This window comes from Scyliorhinus torazame, chromosome 22, assembly GCF_047496885.1.
Source record: "Scyliorhinus torazame isolate Kashiwa2021f chromosome 22, sScyTor2.1, whole genome shotgun sequence".
Classification (NCBI taxonomy): Eukaryota; Metazoa; Chordata; class Chondrichthyes; order Carcharhiniformes; family Scyliorhinidae; genus Scyliorhinus; species Scyliorhinus torazame.
In genome coordinates, this window is record NC_092728.1 from 77,377,282 (window position 1) to 77,394,092 (window position 16,811).

At 45.1% G+C, this 16,811-nt stretch overlaps 1 protein-coding gene across 5 annotated transcripts in view; it reads left to right on the forward strand.

The window, feature by feature from the left end:
- Positions 1-16,811, forward strand: part of rabgap1 (RAB GTPase activating protein 1) — a 286,948-nt gene that overhangs the window by 196,028 nt on the left and 74,109 nt on the right. For all 5 annotated transcript variants that reach the window (XM_072488399.1, XM_072488395.1, XM_072488396.1 and 2 more), the window contains one exon: positions 13,296-13,409. In XM_072488399.1, coding sequence (XP_072344500.1) covers positions 13,296-13,409 — 114 coding nt within the window. The remainder of the gene's footprint in view (positions 1-13,295; positions 13,410-16,811) is intronic.

The window sequence follows — 16,811 nt, forward strand, 5'->3', positions numbered from 1 at the left end:
TTTTGAATTCTTTCATGGGATCTGGGTGTCGTTAACAAGGCCACCATTTGCTGCCCATTCCTAATTGCATTGCCCTTGAACTGAGTGACTTCCATGGGGCAGTATAGGCCATTCCCGATAAGGATGTCAGATGTCTTTTTCTTTCTTTTTTTAAAATTTAGAATACCCAATTCATTTTTTCCAATTAAGGGGCAATTTAGCTTGGCCAATCCACCTCGCTTGCACATTTTTGGGTTGTGGGGGCGAAGCCCACGCAAACACGGGGAGAATGTGCAAACCCCACACTGACAGTGACCCAGAGCCGGGATCAAACCTGGGACCTCGGCGCCGTGAGGCCACAGTGCTAACCCACTGCGCCACCGTGCTGCCACCCAGATGTCTTTTTCTAAAGGACATTACAACCATTGAGGGTAGCCATAACTGCGAAAAGCTTTTAATTCAAGATTTTATTCTTTGAATTTTTAAATTCTCCTAGCTACCGTGGTGGGATTTGAACCCACATCTTCAGAGCCTCTGGGCCTCTGAGTTACGGGTTCAGTGACATTGTCTCTACTCCATCATCTCCCCCATACAGTTAACTGTTTTTTTCATGACTACACACTAAAGCCTGGCCAGGCTATTTCATTCATCCAGGTGGATGAGAACGTTTTTGTAGCATACCTACCAACAAAGTAATATCTTGTACTGTTGAGTCTATCAGACATGATGTGTAAACTTGAAATACCTTTGCTAAAGTCAAAGTTAATATATTAAATAAACATGTCAATTTGCCATGAAAATGAAGACTGAAAAAGACCAGGCCCATCCACTAGCTCTTGTTTTCACACGCTCTCCTAACTATCTAAAGGTATTCAGCAGAGCCAAGTTGGCAGATTTAACCACTGATTAGTTTGCTTCCCTCCAGGCAGCTTTCATTGGTGTATTGAAGGAAATATTACGTGCATGTTTTGCTCTCTGTTTTGGGATTGCATCCAGTTTAACAATCAAAAGATTTCATCGGGGTTTAAACCAAGTATAGAAGTGCAGCACACTTCAAAACATGCCAAGGAAGTAGGACCAGGAAGCACAAATGAAAATGAGTAAAAAGTAAATTTGTGCAGGTATCTGTAAAAAGAGTGTTTGGAATATACAAAGCAAGGCAAACAATTGCATCATTTCTTGATCTAAATTCAAAGAAACTAATTTGACGTTACTCTCTCGCAGCTAACGTGGGAAGGTGCAGCTGGTGTACTAAGTGATACCAGCCTTCATTAAAATTTCAATTAAAAAGTTAGAAATTAACTTCACTGCCCTTTTTGTTTTTGCAATTCCTGTAGGTTTGGGATGATAGGCTAAATATTTTCATTTCAATGGTGGAATTAATCAGCTATCAAAAAAGAGATACTAAGCCAATTTTATGTTCAGGACTAGGGACCTAAATAACTAGGTGAGACCAATGAATCTAGTTCCTACTTTTTAGTGCTGTTCAATTTGGTCAGAGAAGAAAATATGGAATAAGTTGCCAAAAGACTGCGCTCTTGAAGCAAGTACAATAAATTTGAAACATTGGCCCAAATCTTCCAGTCTCCAGTCATAGAAGACTGGACGTACTGTAGCCATCTGGGATGGCCACTTCCAACTAGGTGCAGAGGAATTCGCAAAGACTGGCGGGTAAAATGGACAAGTCAAGAATCAGGCAGGCTCAGAGCCTGAAATGCATATTTGTCAGCAAACGGTCAGACGGTATTGAAACTCCGTCCCATTAGCATGTCGATTAGCATTTGATGGCCCATCTTCCCCAAAACAAAGGACTGGTACTCAAGCAACCGGGACAGTCCCAGACATTTTGGCGCCACTCCCTGTTCAAGGGAGACGCAAACAACGGGGTCAGTGATCGCTTGGGACACGCCCTGCCATCCAGATCCCCACTCGCTTATTGGCTAAGGAATCGAACAGAGTGATCAGGGATCACCCAATTAGTAAGGCCCAAATCGAAGGACCACCCAAAAGAGCGCAAAACCCCCCTGAGTATAAGAAGAAGAGTTTGCCATGTATTCGCTCTCTCTTGGTGCCCTCTTGGCCTTAGTACCCCAGTCACAGCCATCGCCAATTGCAGCAACACCAGAAGCGAGTCCAAGTTCAACGCCCGCTACCAGACGGATGAGCCCAGCTGAGCAGCAGCTACTCCTTCGAACCCGAAAGATCCAGAATTTAACAGCGGCCACTATTTTCTGACCTAAGCCGGGTGCCCGAAGTTAAGTACTGGTTGTGTTAACTGATAAGTGTAGTTAACTAAGTAGTGTTTATGTTGCATGACTAATTGTGTGTAAAGAAAGTATACTTGACCTTGAACTAAGTAACTGGTGTTTGGCTCATTGATCGATAGCCGGTTGAAACTTGTGGCTGGCAACTATAAGCATTCGGACATAGAAAGCATAGAAAGAAAGGCAAATTCACTGATTGCCATAATTGGAACAGAGCCACAGAAAACCAAGTAGTTAAAGAAACCAGCAACAGTTTGGCGACTCCGTCGGGACTCGACCCAGACGTGACCGTGTCACTCCGAGAGAACCCACAAAAGCATTGAATTAGAATCCAAATTGGCAAAGTAAGAGAAACCACAAGCAAAACCAGTATCGATCAAACCTCCAGAATTCAGAAGTGTGTAATTTGCATGCGTACTAACAAAGGGATATAAGGTAAACTCGATAGATTTTGTTGCGTGAAACTTTCGGGAGATGCGTAAACCGGAAAATAGCTTGAGCCATACCCATGTTTGCACCACTGCTTTATTCCCCCTTGTACCAAATTTCCGGTACGAGACAGAAGTATTTGTAGGAATGGCCATGAAGGCAATGGAACGCCTTCTGCATCCACAAGAGCCCGAGGTCACAGCAACCAACAGATCAGAACAGTGTCCCGTATGGGAAGAAGAGATCAGGAAGTACCTAAAGGGGAAAGGATGGCCCCAATGGTCTGAGTTTTGCGTGAATGAAGAGACCGGTCCTAGCTGCATAGGACAGACTTGGTGGGACAGCCTGGCCGAGATCCATAAGAAGAGTGTGACTAAGGTTCGTAAGCCGATGGCAATTGTGTCATGTCTGGCACAATTGCGAGGCACAGAGGAGGTTGCGAGGACGTTCCGCAAGCAGCTAGAGGAGAAGGAGAAAAGTAGAGAGGGAGATTTAAGTGAAAGCGAGAAATTAAATGCACAGCTCCGGGAGCAGTTAGCAGCGAAGGACAAGGATGATGTCAAGAGTGCACATCAATCCTATCTCGCCCACCGTAGCAGCTTCCAAGTCCAATATGATAAGGCCTACCAGGACGCACAGCATGCTTTACTGGTAATAGAAGAGACAGAGAATCAGGTACAGCCGCTAAAGAAACAGTGTGAGGACCTAAAGGCAGCCCTCCGAGCACCAAGGAACAGAGACAGAGTTCGCTGGACCATGCCAAATGCAGGCAGCAAATTGCAAGGTTGCAATCCCTGCTATCAGTTCAAAATGGGTTTAAAGACACCTTTGGCCCACAGCTGGACCAGGAGTATGCCCCGATTGGCAGGAACTCAGTGAAACGGCCCAACGGTACGTAAGCGAGACCAAGAATCAAAATAGAGCCCCCCAGGCGCCGAAAAGAAATGCACCCGCACCACCGACTGCACAGGCAGTACCCAACCCAATGAACCCCATTACCAAACAGCACAGGGTTACCACGGAAGGCCAACCCGGTTTTGTGTACACCACCCCATTATCGATCACCCAGTTACGAGATGCCCGTGAAAAGATAGAAACTTTTCACCCCACATCGGACCCACATCACTTTTTCGAGTTAGTGAAACAACAAACCCTCATGTATGGTTTAGACGAGCTGGAACAGGTCAACCTCATGAAAAATGAAAATCGCTTATTGTCACAAGTAGGCTTCAAATGAAGTTACTGTGAAAAGCCCCTAGTCGCCACATTCTGGCGCCTGTTCGGGGAGGCTGGTTATGTGCTTGGACCCCTCCGTTAGTTCAGCCCTTCCCGACCCACAAAATGTCAGAGGAGGTACCCTCCATGAAATGAAAAATGCCATTTTAGATGCCATGGGATATAACAGAGGAGACCCGGTAGACGGACTCAACCAGTTCAGGCAGAAAAAGGGAGAACATCCAACAGCGTTTGCTGGACACTTTTGGATCCATTTTACTGTGGTCTTTGGTGAGTTAGCCCATGCCCATTTATCAGCAGACAATACGGCCAAATGGACCCGTACGTTAGTGTCCCATGCCACAGAGGCAGGACAGAAGGCATGCGCCAGTTATGACCTCTCAGACCCAGCACACAATGAAGTGTGTGTTCTGAAACGATTGTCCAGAGCTTGGGAACAGTCCATTCAGAAAAAGACAGAGCATGAGAGAGTAGATGCCACAATGAATCCAGTAAGGGCACACCAAGACCCCGCATGGGTAAATGAAGGCAGAGGTACAGCGCAACACCCCAAGACACAGGAATGCTATAATTGCGGACACGAAGGCCATTACGTCCAAGAATGCAATGCCCCCCGAAGCAGCAAAGGAATCAGTACCCAAACGCCCCACCCCAGAAACAATACCGACCCATTCACAGCATTAGCGTCCAACCAGATAATTCGGCCACGAGTGGCACTGATTGACGGTATTCGGGCTCCCCAACTTGGGTCTGCGATACCCTTTGGGATAAGTCCGGAAGACCGGTAGTTGCAGGCTCAGTCCGGGGACACCCCATAGAGTTCCTTTGGGACACAGGAGGGTCCCGAACCACGTAAAACTCCTCCATCATGTTCCGGAAGGAGATATGGCCCACAACGGATATCATTACCCTTAGTGGCTTTACAGGTCACCTCCAGCAGGGACACATCACAACCCCTGTGGACGTACAGCTCGGTAATATTAGGACAAAACATTTGGTTGTTTTAGTAGACTTGCCCCAGGCAGCAGAACACATCCTAGGCATCGATTTCATGAGCACACACAACCTTTCATTCGACCCAGTCAACCGATGCATATGGAAAATGGCTAGAGCAGCGTGAGCCCCCGCCACGCTCACAGTAGGAGATTATGCCCATAGAATCAGCTCAGTAGGAGAGTACTGGTTTGATCCACAAACCATTACTACAAACAACACAGTTAGAGAGGTCTTGAAAAGACATAAGACACCATTCGCCCAGCACAAGCACGACTGCGGCAAAATCCCGATCCCAAGCCCCAGAAACAGTACGGCTTCCCCCAGCAAGCCGAGGGAGAGATAGTCAAGGTAATTCAAAGTTATTGAATCAAGGCGTGATTTGACCCGTTGCATCGACAAATAAAGCCCCAATTTGGCCAGTAAGAAAACCCGATGGATCATGGCGACTGACCATCAACTACAGAGAATTGAATAAAGTGACTCCCCTAGAGCTCCCACTGTTGCCACAAGTCCCGAGACCATGTTTGAGACAATGACTCCAGTCGAAATGTTTTTCGGCATTAGACATCAGTAATGGCTTTTGGTCCATACCACTGGACAAAGCATGCCAGTATAAATTTGCATTTACCTTCCAGGCACAGCAGTACACGTGGACGTGCCTTCCACAAGACTTCCACAACGCGCCCTCCATTTTCCACAGACAATTGGCAAACGGGTTATCTAAATTTTCCCGCCCTGAATGCCTTGTTCAGTATGTGGACGACTTGCTCCTACAGACTGACACCAAGGAAGAGCACATCTCACTTTTTTCTGAATTATTATAACTCCTTACAACGATTGGGTGCAAAATTAACCCCAAGAAAGCCCAAATCCTTCAGGAAAAGGTCACATATTTAGGTACAGTCATCACGCATGGGAAGCGTGAAATAGAACTCAAACGCATTGATTCCATTGTAAATTTGCCCTTCCCCAAAACGTTACAGCACTAATTTTTAGGACTGATTGGATATTGTCGGAACCATATAGACTGATTCGCCACAAAAGCAGTCCCACTTTCCGAGCTACTAAAGAAGCAGGCATCATGGAAATGACTTCCACAGCACACGGATGCCGTGGATGCATTGAAATGCACCCTGAGCACAGCCCCCGCTTTGCAAGCTCCAGATCTCCACACCCCATACGCGATAGAGGTGGCGACCACAGATCGCACCCTTTCGGCAGTTCTCCTACAGGAAAGGCACGATCTTCTAGGACCCGTAGCCTATGCCTCACGAGTCTTCGATCTGGTCGAACAAGGATTTTCAGCCTGCCAGAGGCACCTGTTAGCAGTTTTCTGCGCGGTACAGTACTTCTCGTACCTAATCGGACTCAACCCAGTAACCATTTTGACCGAGCACACCCCGACACAGCTTTTATTGAACGACAGACTAAAGGACGGCACAGTAAGCCAAATTCGAGCAGCGTGATGCACCCTACACCTACAGGGATGCAACATCACTGTAAAACGGCCGAAAATGCACACGTTTCTGGCCGATAATTTGCATTATTCAGGGACCCCACATAAGTGCGAGATCACAGCCCCAAAGCACACCACAGGACCTTTTGTTCCCAAGTCGGTACCAAGAAAGACCGGGATCGGACCCCAGCCCACAGACAAAGCACTGAGAATTTATGTAGATGGCTCCTCCACAGTCCTTGAGGGAAAAAGGATAACAGGCTGTGGCATTTATGTAGAGGACGCGCAGGGGTGTGCTTTAGAAGAGAGAGCTTTAAAATTGCCTGGACACTTAGGTTCGCAGGCAGCCGAGTTAGCGGCCATTGCTTACATTGTCCAGCACCCCGATTCATTCCCGACCCCTGCAGACATAGATTCGGCCAGTTTGTACGTCTGCAACAGCCTAACGGAATTCCTACTCCTGTGGGAATCGCAAGGATTTATTTCCGCGGACAGAAAACCTCTACCCTCAGCCCCGCTGCTTAAACATATCCTTCAGACAGCTAAAGGCAGAAAATACGGCATCGTCAAAGTAAGAAGCTACCATCGTTCCTCCCCACCCGGTAATGTGAAAGCTGACGCCCTAGCGAAGGCAGGCTCACGACATGGCCACTTTTGGCAACCCCCGAGAGTGCCCCAATACACGCAATTCAGGACTCACAGACCAACATCCAAGACCTAGCCCAGGCACAGAAAGAAGACGAAGCGTTAAGAGACATTTTAAAAGGAAACTTCCCAGCTCCCTATGGAAAATTTTGAAATTCTTTGACGGTCCATGAGGGAATCGTTTTAAAAGATAGAATTTATGTAGTCCCCACCCAGGTCAGGAATGAGATCATTTGTAAGTTCCATGACGGACATGGACACCAAGGGATTGAATCCACCCTTGCCCACCTCAGACCCCTTTGCTGGTGGCCCGATTTGAAAACCGACGTGTCCCATTACGTCAAAAACGGTTTAATTTGCGCTCAAAACAACCCCGATAGGTATGCGAGAAAAGCCCAGCTACGAAACACCCACCCTGTCAATGGCCCATGAACAAACCTCCAATTGGATTATATTGGTGTCCCCCCCCCTTGCAGAAATGGATACAAGTATGTGTTAGTGGTGATAGACACATTTACGAAATGGGTCGAAGCGTTCCCATTGAGAACAAGCACAGCCAAGGCCACCGCAAAGATCTTAACAGAACAGATTTTTACAAGGTGGGGACTCACACTCCACCACTTTACGGGATGGGTCATGAAAAATGTAATGACGATATTTGGAATTAAACAAAAGTTCCACATTGCCCATCACCCGCAGTCCAGCTGCATTATGGAGCGCATGAATCGGACGCTAAAGGCCACCCTTCGGGAAATGGTGCCGCAGCACAATACAACATAGGACACAGTGCTCCCATTTGCACTGATGTTTATTAGGAACACAGTGTCGAGCTCAACAGGACATACCCACCATACCCTCATGACCGGACGATCCATGAAGGGTACCGAATACTTAATCGGACTTGATTTGGCCAGCCCCGCAGTCACCGCCCTGACCCATGAGAAAGCAGTCCAGCACACGGTAGAGAATATTAAAGCAGCACAGCTCGCTGCAGCTGTTCGACTTGGCGTTAAACAAAAGCAGAGTAAGGCCTGCTTTGATAAAACAGTACACTCGATCAAGTATGCAGTCGGACAGCAAGTAATGATCACCTTATACAACCCTAGCTCATTCCTCTCCTAAATTTGCAGGACCCTATTCAATTTCAGACAAAGTAAGCCCTTCGGTTTATAAAATCACTTTTCCAAACGGAAAATCAGGATGGTTCCATGTAAATCAGCTTAAGGTTTATGGAACACAGTGCAGCCACTCGCACCACCTCTCATTGGCGATGGCAGACAGTGAGGACCCGCCCACTGACAACCCGAGTTCCCCCTCCCCCAGCAACAGCAGCACGTCCACAGACACGACCTTGACCACGCCCCCAGAATCAAATTTCACCCTGATGCTTGATTCGGCTGCTAGCGATAGCGACAGCACAACTGAAGCCCCTGAGAGACCCGAACAAAGATCCCACGCAACAGGCCCCAGTCACTACAGACACAGAGACCCCGACCACGATACGCTCAGCCTCTTTGAAACGATTTATTTGCCCACACCGGAACCTGACCCGCCACCCGATGATAGCGACAACCCCCTTGCAACCTCCCTACGGAACATGAAGCACTGGCACCGTGACAATTCCTGTTGCTTGACGAGAAATGACGAAATGGACCCCACATCGGCACACGCCGCGTTAGCACGCAAACTCCAGGAAAGAGTTTGGCACCCGGGAGATGGTGACAACTCCGAGTCTGATTCCCGCCATGGTAACCCCTTTGCAAATCTTTTTGAATTGGAATCTTGAGGTGTCTAGATGATGAGAGTCAGGAACCGATGGAGATTTACAGTGTCCTGTACCCTGATGGAGCCTACCCGCTTTTTCTTTAATTTGTTATTTTTGAATGTTGAATGTTTGTTCTTTGTGCGACTATTTGTGTCGATCTCACTGAATTTCTTGATACAGTTCATTCTTTCGGCCTCACACCAAAGTTCTTGATGCAGCCATAATTACTCGTCTGACGCCACAAGGCAGTTAGTGAAACAAGTTTGTCTGGAGCCCATATAGTTACAAATTCTTACCGCTCTTGGAAGATCACTCAGGCAGTGGAGTAACGGCACTTATCCCCGCCCTGCTTGGGGACCCCCTATACATTTGGTCAGCCAAGCTCGGGTAGTGGAGCAACGGCACTGATCACCGCCCCACCCGGGGATCTCACACATTCTTGCCCTGCCGCGGATCATTCGCACCACCCCATTTGGATGCTTGTTTTCAAAACTCTTTTTCTGTTCTTTTCTAGTCCTGTGGTTGAAAGAATGCTCTTTGCCACTACTTTTGCCCTTCCCGGCAACCCTTCGGTTGATATTCCCCCACATACTATTTACATGTAAGAAACACTCGGTTGGAAAAACAAGTTTGCAGAGGATGGAGAAATTGTCTGCCCACTCAGCTCACATATGGTGATGATTATAATTGGAAAATTGACATTAAGGAGACACAGATGGACATACGAGATGTTAAACAACACGATTATAACAGATACTATTCTTAATCCCCCAGGAAGATACAAAGATACTCGACGGCGAAGGAAAACCAAATTAGATGAAGGCGACCCTGATGATTGGCATCATGATCGTCGCTGGAACAGCCCAGCTGCGCGCGTTACCTACCTCTACCCCCACACCACACAGGCCCCGAACACGACCCAACATAACACCCCCAGCCCGGACACTACACCGCACACGCACCCAGCCACCGATACTCCCACATGGTGTGAGAACCTCGTCAAGTGGTATTCACTGCCCTACACAGTGGAAGCCTTACTAATAATAACCATATTGTACAGTGTCATTCAGACAATTGGATTATGGAAATGGAGAAGGAGAGCCTCCTGCCCTCCGGTATACACATTTAGAGCCCCCTTCCTCGGACTCCAGCAAACCCCACACTCTTCCTGAACCTCTCTCTTTCATAAATTCCACGGTTGTTGTTTTGTTAATAAAGTTTATTTTTTGTGTATGAATGTCAGTGATAGGAAGAAATGTGATGCTGCTATCGGATATATTTTGTATTGTAAGATAAGTTCTTTGATTGTCACATAGCAGCATGAGTGTAGTCTAGTTAGAGACAGTTAGAGGTTCCCCTTTTTCGGAATGTTAAATGGCCCCCTAGAAGTTTTTAGACATGTGTTGTTTAGGGAAATTAGGTAAACGTTTTTGGACCCATAGGACAGAGTAAAGTAGAACCTGTCCTTGGTTAAGAGTACCCGGCATCCCAAGAGAACAAAGAAGACCCAGTATTGTGATCCTTCACGCTTCGCGTTGTGGATCAAGTGGACGGAGTGTAGCCATCTGGGATGGCCACTTCCAACTAGGTGCAGAGGAACTCGCAAAGACTGGCAGGTAAAATGGACAAGCCAAGAATCAGGCAGGCTCAGAGCCTGAAATGCATATTTGTCAGCAAAAGTCCAGACAGTATCGAAACTCCATCCCATTAGCATGTTAATCAGGCCGATTAGCATTTGATGGCCCATCTTCCTCAAAACAAAGGACTGGTACTCAAGCAACCAGGACGGTCCCAGACATTTCAGAGCCACTCCCTGTTCAAGGGAAACGCAAACAACGGGGTCAGTGACCGTTTGGGACATGCCCAGCCATCCAGATCCCCGCCCACTTATTGGCTAAGGAATCGAACAGAGTGATCAGGGATCACCCAATTAGTAAGGCCCAAATTGAAGGACCGCCCAAAAGAGCGCGAAAACCCCCTGAGTATAAGAAGATGAGTTCGCCATATGTTCGCTCTCTTTCGGCCTTGGTACCCTGGTCACGGTCATCGCCAATCGTAGCAACACCAGAAGCAAGTCCAAGTTCAACGCCCGCTACCAGAGGATGAGCCCAGCTGAGCAGCAGTTACTCCTTCAAACCCGAGAGATCCAGAATTTAACAGCGGCCACTGTTTTCTGACCTAAGCCGGGTGCCCGAAGTTAAATACAGGTTGTCTTAGCTGATAGGTGTAGTTAACTAGTAGTGTTTATGTTGCATGACTAATTGTGTGTAAATAAAGTATCCTTGAACTAACTAACTGGTGTTTAGCTCTTTGATCGCTAGCCATTTGAAACTTGTGGTGGTATCATTTGATACCTGGTGACTCTAAGCATTTGGACATAGATAGCATAGAAAGAAAGGCAAATTCACTGATTGCCCTAATTGGAACAGAGCCACAGAAAATCACGTAGTTAAAGAAACCAGCAACAATACGACTGAGGATAGATGCCAGGATCCTGTGCTAGTCCTTACATAGAAACTCTACAGTGCAGAAGGAGGCCATTCAGCCCATCAAAGTCTGCCCCGACCTTCAGAAATAGCACCCGACCTAGGCCCACTCTCCCACCCTATCCCCATAACCCTACCTAACCTGCATTTATTTGGACACTAAGAGACAATTTAGCATGGCCAATCCCTGGTCTAAGCATTATTTTACTGAGGAAATTTGTATTGTAAAAAAAGTTTCCTGTGCTATTTTAGTATCAAACTAATACAGAAGATCTTTCTAAATTTCCTATTCTGCAGTTTATTTTAATTTTAAGTATATTCATAAATAAATGGGGCAGTAGGGTTGTGAGTGGAACACAGTAACAGTTAATGGGCAACTAAACTGGTTTGTGTCCTTTTCGTTCAGCTTGTTTTTTGGAGGTGATATTACTAAAAATGGATGTTTACTTTGCCTTCAGAACTTAATGACTACAGATTTACGGTTGGAAACCATGCAGATGTGCAAAAATAGTCCATCCTACTGAACATTTGGCACTAATGCTTGATAGCTATTAAACTTAAAAGTTCTTGGTGAATTTTTTAAGTAGAAAATTTTGAAGTATTTGTTAGTACACTTAATAAAGGAAGCAGCTGTCCTTAATACTTAGATAATGGATTCTTTAATAGTTTGTAATTTCAACTTATTGGTAACGGCTCATTGAACCTGCAGTTAAATACATTTGTGTACTCGTCAGGTGATGTTTTAATTCTGAATCTAATTTTTCTAAAAGTCATGTTGAGAGATAAAAGGCTTCATTTTATTGTTATCTTGCAAAAAAACAGATGACAGTAAGACAGTAACCCAGTTTATTTACCCCCTCAACCCCTTCTCCCCAACCCCAATTCGGTCATGAGGTGTAAAATGGGCAGCTGATTTTCTATCATCCGTCGTCTCCTTGTGGTGAAAGTTTGCATTACCTTCTAAGTTTAGCAAACGGTTTTCATAGGTCCCATATCTATTGCAGGAAAAATAAACTGGAATCTTCAGAATCCAATTCACTAGTTTGGTGTTGTTATCACAGTATAGTTTATGGCATATTAAACCTCAAGTTGAACTTCTGGCCCCATTTCCTTTGCAACATGAGAAAATCGGCCTCCAGTTGATGAGATGCTCATCATGCCTCTGTCACCACCAGAATGGACTATTCCAATAACCTAACTCCAACTCTCTATAGAATTGAACTCATCCAAACTCATAAGCTTGAGCAAATAATTTGAATTAGGATCATACCTTCTCCCCAGGTCTTTTTGTATACTTTACCATTGCATGGTATTGTTACTTAATTGTATTTAATAACTTTGCAAGCCAACACTTGTATTGGTCAGGTTGTGAACATTTGAAATGAACATTCATGTTGAGGGCCGATTCCAGTGTAACTGGGTGGATACGGACACCCTGCAAATGTAAACATGTGCAACAGTGGAGATTAAGGGATTCAACTACAGAGGTTTTGATTTGTAGGATACATGGGGAACCACTGCACTGCACTTGGTACCCTCGCTTGCACTAGTGCTGAAAGTTTTGGAGGAAAGCAGATTGCCAAACACATACGGTACTGTGGGTTTGACTGAATCAGCATTTTCTAATATCTTATTTATGCAGTGCCAGACAGTTGTACTGTTGGCATCAGCACAACATCGTTCGTGAAGTTGGCTGCATAATTAATACATTATTGTCAGTTTATGCTCGGGAGTTGTACCCATTGGAAAGCACTTTGATGCTTCACAAATTCATGCTAATTAAACCTATTGGCAGACTATAGAGAACCTGCGCTTTGCATTTAATTTATCTAGAGAATTAACATTGATCCTGAGGTGAAAAACCGTCTATTAATCCCCTGCAGTGGCAAGATGCAGTAGAATTGCTCCTGAATTGTCCATGTATGTATTTGTGATGAATAATCATTGAATTCTGCCCTGTTCTAATACATATTTTGTCACCTGTTTTAAGCCTTCTATCTTTACCAAGTTAATGTGCATTTTCTTTTCTCTGAAAACAGGAATCTCCCCAGGATAGTGCAATCACCAGGGACATTAATCGAACTTTTCCTGCTCATGATTACTTTAAGGACACTGGTGGCGATGGTCAGGATTCCTTGTACAAGATATGCAAGGTAGCATTTTGTCTCAACTTCACAGAGCTATTTTTGATATTTTGATACATGTTTGCAGGTTTAAATTAGCTCTGTTGCAAATAGTCATTTCCTCGCACCTTTTTACTTCCAAGAAAAACAGATTTTATAACGTCAATTGAAACATCAAGAAGAGAGTCTGGAATAATCTTGCAACGTTTCTAAGATATTGGGTGGAATTACCGATTTCTTTTTGTCTAAGTGTCAATAGGTGAGAAAAGCGGAGGGTAGCCACCCGGCTATGCTGCCAGCTATTCCCACCGTGTTTTTAGACACTGTCAAAAAACACCAAAGCGTGGATCCCATGACATCATGCTGGCAAAGCATGCCCCGCCAGCAACTTCAGCTTTTAAAAGAACTCAGCGTCTTTAATAAAGGGTGCTCCAATTATACAAAAGGAAACCACCCCTCCCCGACAATTTCCTGACAATTTATTGTGGGGGGACTATCCGGCATAAAGTCCAGACATGCGTAGTTAAATTAATGCAAATGAGTATCCCGACTTTTAAAGCTGGAGTAAAAGCCGTTTTGGGACTCCGCGCGATTCTCTGCCCCCCCCCCCCCCCCCCCTCCACCATTCCCATCCCCCGAAAACAGGAGGGGAAAATCCCCCAATTGTAACTGGACTAACTGTGATTATCGTATGAGGACTGAACGATGCTCGTTTTCCTTCTGTCCCATCCCCAATATTACTCCTTTTTGCTTAGTAACGTGGGAATGATGTATTTTGCTTTGACTCTCCTTCAATCTTGAACCCCAGCAAAGAATTACGTTGAAGTATTGGGAAGATTGATTCAAATGCTCTTTGCATTTATGTTTACAGGAATATTTTCAGATATTGCAATAGTTATTTGCATGTTGTAAACATATGCAGAGCTAACAAAAAAAAGCATTGCATGAACCATCTGGTCCAGTAAATAAGATGAACTCACTGGAGCAAGATGGTAATGGGTCAACAACCTGAGATCTTTGTAAAATTCTTAACAATCCAAACATTATCATCACAACAAACACTGTCAAACACAAGGCCATATGGAGCAATGGGAGATGATGAACTCATCAAGCTCTCTCTCTCACTCACTCACTCACCCACTCATTCACTCTTTTACTCACTCACTCTTCCACTCACTCTTTTACTCATTCACTCACTCTTTCACTCGCTCACTCATATACACGCACAATCTTATGCAACAATTGACAATTAACCCCCTAAAATGATCATTGAACATTTTTTAATGCTTTGCGATACTGGAACCTACATGAATAAATGTGACACTTTCCATTGTCCTGGCAACATTCAAATTATCGTTTGCATAGAGAATGAGATTACCCATTTATAATTGCCAAAATTGATACTTATCCAGCTCACATTTAAGAGTATTCATGTAGCATAATCACTATTCCCACTTCAAGCTAGTTAATTTTGCACTTGACTTTGATATCACTTGTATCTAAATCATTTGTGTTTCTCATTATTTCAAAGGCATGGGGTTTTCAGTCCTTTTAGGAAGTTAAGGCGAGATGTCTTTTCTGTAGTTTAGAGAAGAATTGCTCGTCTACTAAGTAATGTGGAATGTTTCAGATTGATAACCTTTCATCTGATGAAATGTATCAAGCTGAAATGTTAACTGTTTCTTTCTCCACAGATGCTGCATTACCTGAGTATTTCTAGCGTTTTCTGTTTCTATTTACAATTTCCAACGTCCGCAGTATTCTGATTTTTGACTAATATTTAGTTGAGGTTAATTTAGTTTGTTTATTACAGTAAAAGTCTCAAAACATGGAATCTTGTTATGTGGTCCTTTGGTTCAGTCACTGGGAGTTTAGATATCTTTTTAAAAGTTATCAGTCTCTGTCAGGATCTTAATACTACCCTCTCCACTGCCAACATACCATATTTGTTGTGTGCACTATCCATAGAATACACTGCAGCAGCTTGCTGTGACTTCTGCAGGAGCACCTCTCCAGCCTTTGACCTTCAAAGGGAAGGATAATTGCAGAATCAGTATGGGAACACCATCACCTCCAAGCTCACTTCCAAGTCGCTCTATTATGACTTGGACATATACTGCCCTTTTTTATTCCCATAATCCTGTAACTCCCAACTTAACAGTAGCTTCACCACACATTCTGCAGTAGTTCAAGAAGGCCCACCACCTTGTCGCGAGTAAGTTGATAATGGGCACTAAATACCAGCATTGTCAACATTACCCACAAATCAAGACAAATTAAAGAAGCAGTTCATTTATTTCTGACCCCAGAGTAGTGCAAGCACATCGGCATTACTCATTGCAATCCCAACTGCAATAACCAGGTTATGCAGGCACATGATTAAGATTTGGGTAAAAGGGGTCATCAAGAGGCATATCCATTTCTTGCTGAAGAATGTATGTGTAGTGTGCTTCCAAGTTGATCCAAGCCATTTATTTGATCTGCAGCGCAATTCTGTTCAAACATAAAGCATCAAAAATCATTAAGAAAATGAGCTAAATTGACTGGAACCAATCACCTGCAAGTATAGTAATTACCAGCTGAGGACACCAAGACCAGTCTGATTTGCCTAACACGGTCATAGATACATTTGTGTTTTTGTTTTAAATTTATTCTCCTCCTTTTTCACATTTTCTCCCACATTTACATCCATCAACAATAAACAATAATCAGATATGTCAGTCCCCATAATAACAACGATCCCATCTACCCACCAACCCCCAAACCTCAACCCGCATGTTTACATAAACAAATGACAAAAAGGAATCAGGGATTACCCGTAGTCACCCTTAATCTTACACAGCTCCCCCCCCCCCCCCACCCCCCCACCCACCCCAGGTCTCCAGCTCCTCCCGTCCACTGCCTCTTGTAAAACTCCTCCTCCCAACCTCGGTTCCTTCCCCCCAACTTTCCACCCCGGCTAGACCACTCGGACCCTGTTCTGCCAGGCTCCGATGGCCGCAGCCCCCACCCCACCTCACTCCCGATCACTGGCCGGCTTAAACCGGCCAGCGTGGAGGCCCCCGCCCGGGTCCCTTTCCCACTTGCCCGGCCCTCGGAAAGCCCAAAGATCCCCTTTTAGCACACAAACCCCGCATATCCACCTACACCCCAAAGAACCCTCATTTCGAGTGAACGTCCCTTGTCCAAATATATACCACATTGGCTCCTTTAGCCTCTACATCGCGCGCAGTGATACAAAAAAGAAGAAAATACATCAATGAGGTTACATCGGCACATGGCCATTCCTCAATCTGTCAGTTCTGCCACAGTCCTTCTGCTTTCGCAAACTCCTCCGCTGCTTCCGCCGTTCCAAAATAAAAGTCCCTGAGCTTGTAAGTCACCCTCAGCTTCGCTGGATATACAATGCCGCACCGCACCTTGCTAATGTAC